The 9469-nt window shown below is 52.6% G+C and overlaps 4 protein-coding genes across 4 annotated transcripts; all 4 read left to right on the forward strand.

Annotated features, from left to right (window-relative positions):
• Window positions 1–1133: 1133 nt before the first annotated feature.
• On the forward strand, window positions 1134–2885 carry ABB37_09586 (putative mitochondrial Aquaporin 9; the record flags this gene model as incomplete). Its single annotated transcript, XM_015809150.1, has 1 exon — window positions 1134–2885. One exon carries the CDS (start codon window positions 1134–1136, stop codon window positions 1983–1985), a length of 852 nt encoding a protein of 283 aa, XP_015652470.1. The 3' UTR covers window positions 1986–2885.
• A 717-nt stretch (window positions 2886–3602) lies between these two features.
• Window positions 3603–4457, forward strand: ABB37_09587 (putative mitochondrial Aquaporin 9; the record flags this gene model as incomplete). The annotated part of the gene is made up of 1 exon (XM_015809151.1): window positions 3603–4457. One exon carries the CDS (start codon window positions 3603–3605, stop codon window positions 4455–4457), a length of 855 nt encoding a protein of 284 aa, XP_015652471.1.
• A 1366-nt stretch (window positions 4458–5823) lies between these two features.
• ABB37_09588 (ferrochelatase-like protein) lies at window positions 5824–6621 on the forward strand (the record flags this gene model as incomplete). The annotated part of the gene is made up of 1 exon (XM_015809152.1): window positions 5824–6621. Exon 1 carries the CDS (start codon window positions 6220–6222, stop codon window positions 6619–6621), a length of 402 nt encoding a protein of 133 aa, XP_015652472.1. The 5' UTR covers window positions 5824–6219.
• Window positions 6622–8742: 2121 nt separating this feature from the next.
• On the forward strand, window positions 8743–9225 carry ABB37_09589 (hypothetical protein; the record flags this gene model as incomplete). Its single annotated transcript, XM_015809153.1, has 1 exon — window positions 8743–9225. One exon carries the CDS (start codon window positions 8743–8745, stop codon window positions 9223–9225), a length of 483 nt encoding a protein of 160 aa, XP_015652473.1.
• Window positions 9226–9469: the final 244 nt, after the last annotated feature.

Genomic DNA, 9469 nt, shown 5'->3' on the forward strand with positions numbered 1-9469 from the left:
TAAAGAAGAACGGAATTGGGGCAGATACTAGATAGTGAAGAAACAATGAGTAGCCTTGATGGGGACATTGATGCCAGGTACTCGCTAGTTATGTATTTCCCTAAATGCCGTGCAATCACTTCGACTCTTGACTTCCTATCCTTCTTATTCCTCTCTTTGTTTGTGTTTTACTTCAAAAAGACAATCCTAATCAAAACGTTTTTCTTCTTCGTGTCTCCCGATTTTTGTATAACTCCCTCTCTCTGCGCTATCCGCATTCCCCACTGCTGTGCCAACGACGGAGTCTACGTTCGCTTATGCTTTTACCTTCCTTCTCCTTTCACGTTGTATGAGCTTCGAGTTTTAGAATTGGTGTTTGTGCTTCAGAGGATTCGAGCTCACGGCGTTTGTTCAATCGTACTCCGTCCTGGCCTGCACACCGCACGTATCAACGAAGATGTTTAAGGATTCTGTACGCCGTGTCCCTTCGGTGGCAGCGCATCGCCTTCAGTTCCTGACGCGGATAGTAGACGCGTGCATCGGGCCACTCGCTGTGTCTTTTGCAGCAACTGAAACATCGAAAAGCGCTTGCTGTGACGACGTAAACCCGCCCTTTCTGCACACACTAGTTTGATGTTTCTGTGGGTTACGTTCCACTGCGCGGGCTCCCTCTCTCTGCGCTATCCGCATTCCCCACTGCTGTGCCAACGACGGAGTCTACGTTCGCTTATGCTTTTACCTTCCTTCTCCTTTCACGTTGTATGAGCTTCGAGTTTTAGAATTGGTGTTTGTGCTTCAGAGGATTCGAGCTCACGGCGTTTGTTCAATCGTACTCCGTCCTGGCCTGCACACCGCACGTATCAACGAAGATGTTTAAGGATTCTGTACGCCGTGTCCCTTCGGTGGCAGCGCATCGCCTTCAGTTCCTGACGCGGATAGTAGACGCGTGCATCGGGCCACTCGCTGTGTCTTTTGCAGCAACTGAAACATCGAAAAGCGCTTGCTGTGACGACGTAAACCCGCCCTTTCTGCACACACTAGTTTGATGTTTCTGTGGGTTACGTTCCACTGCGCGGGCCCCCGACAACAATAATGTCGACAACGAAGCGCAATTCTATGGCGACAAGCAAGAGAACCCTCAGGAGGCCCACGAGATGGAGGAGGACAACGGAGAGGAGGTGACGGTGGATGACAAGCTGAACCTCATGTCGCAGGACGCATGGCCGCTCTATCGCTACCGGTGGTGGCTGCGTGAGTACTTCTCGGAGTTCTTCGGCACCTTCTTCCTGATCTCCTTCGGCGACGGTGTCTGCGCCACGATGCTGTTCCACGCCGGCGACACCGCTGCCAGCCAGACCAACGCGAGTTGGCTCGGCATTACCTTTGGCTGGGGCATCGGGCTTACCATCGCACTCTACGTGAGCATGGGCGTCTCTGGCGGGCACTTGAATCCCGCGGTGACCTTGGCGAACTGCGTCTTTGGTGCGTTTCCGTGGAGGAAGGCCCCCGGGTTCATTCTTGCCCAAATCCTTGGCGGCATGGTGGGCGGCGCCAACGTGTACGCGCTCTTCAAGCCGTTCTTTGACAAGGGGGAGCAGAACCTGCTGCCCGGCGAGACCATGACCACGAAGTACGGCGGCATCTTCTGCACCTACCCCGGCGTGCCGAACGGGTACGCCGTGTGGAGTGAGCTGTTCAACACGATGGCGCTGATGATGGGCATTCTTGGCATCAACGATGACCGGATGACGCCCGCCATCAACTTCAAGCCCTGCGCGGTGGGTGCGCTGGTCTTCTGCATCGGTCTCACCACCGGTGTGAACTCCGGCTATGCCATCAACCCGGCGCGTGACCTTGGCCCGCGTATGATCACGGGAATGCTGTGGGGCTCGGACCCGTTCACCGTCCACCACCACTACTTCTGGATTCCGATGTTCTGTCCCGTCTTCGGCGCCATTATTGGTGCGTTCTTCTACGTTCTCTTCATCGTCCCCAAGGGCGTTTAGTGTGCTTTGCTGCTTCTGCAGTGTCCATCGACGCGATGTCTCACCGTGGATGCGTTTCTTTCTCCCCCTCTCCGCATGAAAGAGCGTTCTTCTTTTGCTCCGTCTTGATCTTCTCCCTTGCTCATCAAAAACATCACGTTGAATTCATCGCTAACCGGTAGCCCGTAATTTCTTTCCTTGCTGCTTTGCAGCCATAAAACGTGTTTTTAACGCTACCGCTCTCTCTCTGATTTGAGTGCGCTTTCTTTCTTTTCCTTGGAAACATTGTTGTGAGAGCGAAGGACTCCTGCAGCGGCCGACATGTGTTGGTATTGCTCTGTCCAGAACTACCGGGCTATTGTGTTGTGACCTGGCAGCGATCGAAACTGCTGCTCCACACCATCAATGGCAGCACTGGTGAAGCAGCTCGCAGCACGTCTTTCTCACATCGACCACATTAATAACGATGCTAGTAGAGCAAATAAGCACGTGTGCCTTCGGTGTACTTACATTAAACCCTTTTATTATTTTCCAATTTTCTTTCCCTTTCCTTTTGTTTCCGAGTCGAAACTATTGCTCCTCGTCTCTCTCTCTCTCTCTGGTCATTTCTTTCTTTGGAAGGAGGGTGTGCCGCCCGGGCCTCAGCGCGTTGCGTTGGTGACAGAGACGCCTCCCTGGCCGAGAGTCGACTACGGAAAGTCTTTTTTCTCCTTCCTTTGTTTCAGTTCGACTTCAAAAAGATTCCTATCAAAACGTTTTTTCTTCCCTTTAATCGATACATTTCTCTCCCTCCACACGTAATTCTCCTAATTGATTTCTCGGTTTCTCTTTTCGTGCTTTGTGGGCGTCGTGTTTTATAATTGGTGCTGTCACTTCAGAGGATTTCAGCCCACGCCGTTTGTTAGATCGTACTCTGTCCCGAACCGCACATCTCAGATACTAGAGCAGGAAGCTCTCCTTTATAGATGCTGTTTTCTTTGGTGGCAGCGCATCGCTTTGAATCCCTCACGCGGGTTGTAGATGCGTGCATCGTGGCGCTCGCGATCCCTTCCAAGCAGGACATTTGTTCACACTCCCCCGTTCGAAGTGACAAACGTCAGATGCACACAGTTATGCGTGTTATTATTGCCGCATTCTCCACTGCGCGAGCTCCCTCTCTCTGCGCTATCCGCATTCCCCACTGCTGTGCCAACGACGGAGTCTACGTTCGCTTATGCTTTTACCTTCCTTCTCCTTTCACGTTGTATGAGCTTCGAGTTTTAGAATTGGTGTTTGTGCTTCAGAGGATTCGAGCTCACGGCGTTTGTTCAATCGTACTCCGTCCTGGCCTGCACACCGCACGTATCAACGAAGATGTTTAAGGATTCTGTACGCCGTGTCCCTTCGGTGGCAGCGCATCGCCTTCAGTTCCTGACGCGGATAGTAGACGCGTGCATCGGGCCACTCGCTGTGTCTTTTGCAGCAACTGAAACATCGAAAAGCGCTTGCTGTGACGACGTAAACCCGCCCTTTCTGCACACACTAGTTTGATGTTTCTGTGGGTTACGTTCCACTGCGCGGGCCCCCGACAACAATAATGTCGGCAACGAAGCGCAATTCTATGGCGACAAGCCGGAGGACCCTCAGGAGGCCCACGAGATGGAGGAGGAGGATTACGGAGAGGAGGTGACGGTGGATGACAAGGTGAACCTCATGTCGCAGGACGCATGGCCGCTCTATCGCTACCGGTGGTGGCTGCGTGAGTACTTCTCGGAGTTCTTCGGCACCTTCTTCCTGATCTCCTTCGGCGACGGTGTCTGCGCCACGATGATGTTCCACGCCGGCGACACGGCTGCCAGCCAGACAATCGCGAGTTGGCTCGGCATTACCTTTGGCTGGGGCATCGGGCTTACCATCGCACTCTACGTGAGCATGGGCGTCTCTGGCGGGCACTTGAATCCCGCGGTGACCTTGGCGAACTGCGTCTTTGGTGCGTTTCCGTGGAGGAAGGCCCCCGGGTTCATTCTTGCCCAAATTCTTGGTGCCATGGTGGGCGGCGCCAACGTGTACGCGCTCTTCAAGCCGTTCTTTGACAAGGGGGAGCAGAACCTGCTGCCCGGCGAGACCATGACCACGAAGTACGGCGGCATCTTCTGCACCTACCCCGGCGTGCCGAACGGGTACGCCGTGTGGAGTGAGCTGTTCAACACGATGGCGCTGATGATGGGCATTCTTGGCATCAACGATGACCGGATGACGCCCGCCATCAACTTCAAGCCCTGCGCGGTGGGTGCGCTGGTCTTCTGCATCGGCCTCACCACCGGTGTGAACTCCGGCTATGCCATCAACCCGGCGCGTGACCTTGGCCCGCGTATGATCACGGGAATGCTGTGGGGCTCGGACCCGTTCACCGTCCACCACCACTACTTCTGGATTCCGATGTTCTGTCCAATCTTCGGTGCCATACTGGGAGTGTTCTTCTATGTCGTTTTCATTGTCCCCAAGGGCGTTTAGTGTGCTTTGCGGGCTGCGCAGTGCCCATCGACGCGATGTCTCACCGTGGATGCGTTTCTTTCTCCCCCTCTCCGCATGAAAGAGCGTTCTTCTTTTTGCTCCGTCTACGTCCTCTCCCTTTCTCATCAAAAACATCACGTTCACTTCCTCTCTCCACTGGTAGCCCGTAATATCCCCCTTCGCTGTTTGCAGCGCTGAAACGCGTTTTTAATGCCACCGCTCTCTCTTTTGTTTGAGTGAGCTTTCTTTCTGTGCGTCAATTCGCAGTAGGTAGAGCGAACGACTCCTGCAGCGACACGTGTGTTGATATTGTTCTTTCCAGTAAAGACCAGAGACTTAACAAGTGACCTGAATGCGATGGAAACTGCTGCTCCACACCACCAATGCCAGTACTGGTAAAATAGTACACAGAGTGTCTTTCTCACATTGACCACATTAATAACAATGCAAGAAGAGATAAATAAATACGTGTTTCTCAGGTTTAATTACGATAACCTTTTTTTCTTTTCTTTTTCTTTTTCTGGTCAAATTCGAAACTATTTCTCTACTCGCTCTGGCCATTTGTTCATTTGGAAGGAGAGTGTGCCTCTCCGCTTGAGCGCGTTGTGTTGATGTCTGAGAGCGCATGCTAGGTTGTAGCCCGATATATAAAACCATTTTTTCTCTCAGTTGGATGTTGTTTTATTTCATACAAACTCCTAATCAAAACGGTTTTTTCTTCGCTTTATCTCTCGATGCTTCTCTCTCCCTCCATACTTTTTCTTCTCATAATTTGGTTGTTTTTGGATTATTTTCATGTTTTATTATTATTATTATATACTGCCGTTTTCGTCAACACAGGCACGCAACAATATCCGCGACCCAAGGAAACCCTCGAAGGTTTCCCACCTGTGTTGACGGACGTATAACAACAAGTACTAAATTGTGAGAGCGACCGCGGAAAATACCGTATCTGATAGCGAAATCTAATAAAGCAAATTGGTCTTCAGCCAACGCTGTCAGTTATATTTTTATTATCATTTTCTTTCTCTGTGGAGCTGCGAGCACGTGAAAATGGCTGAAACTCCCAAAACAAACCGACAGCACCAACAACAGTTCCATGAACGTTGGGTAGCGTGCAGTGACGTACGCCTCCGTGAAGTACGCAGCTGCTCACAGAATGTAACTCACGTTTTAAGCGTGCAGCACTATTTTACCGGGAGTGGTGTCTTCTTGTTCCCCCCTTGCTGTGTTTTATAAGGAACGAAATTCTCTGCAGGACGAAGCTTTCTGGAGTTTTCTGTGTGGCCGAGGCACAGAGGCATGAAACTCTCTTCTCGTTCTACTCCTCCTTCATTCTGTTGCGGTTCTTTAATGCCTTCTTCGCAGTTGACACGATGGTTCATTTCTTCTAATGCTGACGGTTACGCTTGTGGGCCTCAAGTACCGAGCACACAGCGTTTTTCTGTTTTATTGCTTCTATCACTGTGCCGTGGGCGTTCCGCTCTTCATCTGGTACCCCATCCTCTACGGTTTCGTTCTGCCCTTCCGCCCGCCAAGATCCTCCAGCTGCACAATCACACTGTGAAGCGTAAATGAACTGGAGGTGCTGCGGCTCTTTTCGCCGTACTCCTCCACGTCCGCCGCGTGCATCTACGAGGAGGCGTTTCGCTTCTGCATCGAGGAGAACCGCTGTTGTGCCACGGGAATGCCCCTCAGGTGTACGTGGAGTCCGCCGCCTCTACGCTGCTAGAAGCGATGAAGAGGGTCTTTACAGTCAACCATGCCGCCATTAGGAACAGACTGGGCGGTCTCTCTGGCCTTGTTGTCGAAGGAGGCTGCCGCGCTTATTTTGTACCACAGAGTCCTCTTTCGCCATGTAGAGGCGGGCAGTGACTACCGCAGCGGTACGAAGCGACCGCACGGAGCAACTCAGGCCCATCTCGAGGAGGAGACCAGCGTCACCTTTGCCGACGCCATCGTACTCACCGATCCGTCACAGATGGGCAACAAACCGTGGACCAGCCGCAAGACCGCGGCCGCAGCGGCGACGGTCCCGCTTCCACAAGGTGACACACGTGGAAGCAACTCTTCGGTGAGGCGAGCCTCAACCCAGTCATGTTGGCAAACAGGGGGCGAAAGTATGTTGTGCCATTTCGCCTTGGTTCGCTATGGACTGCGTTGAGACCTTCCACGACTTGGAGAACAAAGCGAGTCGTCTGTTTGTGAACTGTGGCAGGAACGATTCTGCTTCCATCCCTCGGCTAAACTCCAACCACACGCCGGTCAATATCATCGCAGCCGTCTCAAACTTCTCACCGTCGTTGTTTCTCGACGTGATGAGCAACCAGGAAAGCAAGTAAGAGAAAAGGACGGAGGTTGGTACTGCTGAATTGCTGGTAATGTCACATTTCTCGTCATTCTGCTTTCTCCATTGTTGTCTCCCCACTCTTCTCTCGTCCAATATTGGTCTCTTTTCGTCTTGCCCTACGTGCATGTGGCCCTTACAGCAAACTGCCTTCAAGAGTGCTGAGATCACAGGTGAAGGACATAGCGCACCCTGTTTCTTTTCAAGCGGCATCATAGCAGAGCAGTTTCTGTTCCCAGGTGCTTCCACCGATGCGTGTGCTTCGTCGAGAGGGAATGCAGTGAGGCAGCGCTTCGAACCCACAGATACGCTGAGGCCGGCATCTACAACGGCTGTGTAGCACGATTGACACGGTGCTACAACGGCAACGGTGTCCTTTCTTTTCCACGTTACCAGGCAGCGGATTAGAGCAATGCGATCATCGAACAACTCGGCTCTCCCGGCACTGTGGGTTGTTATAGTCCCAGTTGCTGAGAGCTGCCTAAGGGGGGTAAGTGCGGTGTCACAAAAGGCGATGTTCGAGCCACTTCTGCTTGGCTTCCACCTTTTTTTTTTTGAACGCAGAGCACTTTATGCGCAGGAGGCAGCTTTGCTTTTCATCTGCCATGCCGAGTGCAGCGTCGCAATTGAATCACAGTTCTCTCCTTATTACTTGTTAGTGGTTTGTCCCTGCCCCAGTCTAAGCGCTACGTTGCATCCTCTGAAGAACAGGGCAAGAAGAGGGAGGAGTACGGTTATTCTTTGGCCAGCGTGTGAGTCGATACAAGGAGACCCAGGGGCCTTTTTGCCGTGTTTTTGATCTGCTTTGCAAAACGCAACGCTTGAGTAGTTGGCAAAGAGAAGCAGAAGAAAAAGATCTACGAGACCAAACAAGAGAAGGACGACTAAAGGTAACTGTTGAAGGAAAGAAGATGTGACTGAAAAACGGAAGAGATTGAGAATGATTTAGTGATAAGATGTGAAAACGACAGAAATAAAAGCTGACACGCGATGGTGTTCCTGACTGCCGAGAACGCCAAGTCACTCCCGCAGAGCAGATACATCATCAAAGCGTCCTCTATCCTCCGTTCTTCGTCGTGAGGCATTGCGTCGCCGGCATGCGGTCACCACCACCCGAAAGCAACCACAGGGTGCCTGCGGTGGTGCTGACCACGCACGGCTCGGCACCATCGCCGGTGGTGGAGAAGCAGCTGTGCTCTGCTTTTATACGCGTGTGGCCGGGGCTGCGTCTCGTGAAGGCACACCGTCCACACCAAGAGCGCGACAGCACCGATTGCAGTCCCTAAACGACGATATCCTTTACCGGGTACGTTATGAACGTTCTTATGGTCGACTGCCGCAACTAGACCGTGAGTCTGCGCCGCCTGCTGTCAATCGCAAAGCAGTACAAACCGCCGTAGCACTATTCCTTCGAGAGGTTGCGCCGGATGCTCATGAGCCGCCGCATCCCGGGCAAGAGCCCCTTTTCTTGGGGGGTTGCGCAGGTGCCGTGGGTGCGGCGCGGTCGCTTTGGCCGTCTGTGATGTACCCCCCCCCCCCTTCCCATCCAAGGAGCCAAAAGGCAAAAGGCCAGCACCCCACCAAAGCCTTCCCAACGTTGCACGCCCCAATGGAGCTTCTCTTTCCGTTGTTGTCTTTCTTTATCTTTTCGTTTCCAACAAAACTGGTAGAGAAGCGTGCCCACGAGACGATAATTGCGCAGCGACCGACCCTCCTGCGGCGCAACGCGGAATATGTAAAAGCTGGGAAACCGGTGCGGAAGGTTGTCCGTTAAACTCCCGTATCGAGTTCCGCCGCTACTCCCTTTTCAGAAGACTCTCAATGCCGCAATCGGAGCGTAACATTGCATCACCAAATGAGAACTCCCAGTAGCTTGGCGTGGTGCGCATCTCAGAACGCTCTCTGTTCGACTGAAGTGAAACCACACCTCTTACCCTGATGCTGAGTGAGTTCAGTGTAACTCAAAAGGAGTTGAAAGATCTCACTAAACTTTGGTTTTGTAGTTTCCTTGAGCACCTCAACGTGGGCGGCTGCCACCGACTCACCGACCTCAGCCCGATCAAAGGATTACAGCGACTTTCTTGGATCGACATATCCGACACCTCTGTGGCCGACCCGTTTACAACGTTTTCTCAGATGTCACAGCTGACGGAAGTACAGATGATCGGGCGCAACGGGCGAGATGACCTCCGTGAACTGAAGGGCGCAACTAAGCTGAAGACTCTGGAGGGAGCTCGAACAGCACTCACAGGGCTTGAGAGAACCGCCACTTCTTCTTTGCGAGAGAAAGCCAACGTAGGCCGCTACACGCGTGTGAGAAATCTCTTTCCTTTCACAGCATTCCATCATAACTACGTCGGGACATCGTTCACGTCCATTGCAGACGTCGGACCTCTCCACTCCTTCGACGCACCGGAGTAGGCTTATATGTGCTGCTGCAACGAACTCAACGACGTTATTCCATGGGCTGACTTTCAAAAGGGCGCGCCAGCTAGGCGTTCTCGATCTGCACGAGAACACCGCGCGAACCATCACAATGAGGACGACGAGTCGTGCAATGTTGCAGAAGTTCAACCTCTGTGGGTGCAAGAAATGAGTAGCATCTCCGTTCTGCAATCCGCTTGGGAAACCGAGACCCTCAATCTGATGGATGCACATGTGGCCG

This window comes from Leptomonas pyrrhocoris (assembly GCF_001293395.1).
Source record: "Leptomonas pyrrhocoris isolate H10 chromosome Unknown, whole genome shotgun sequence".
Taxonomy (NCBI): domain Eukaryota; phylum Euglenozoa; class Kinetoplastea; order Trypanosomatida; family Trypanosomatidae; genus Leptomonas; species Leptomonas pyrrhocoris.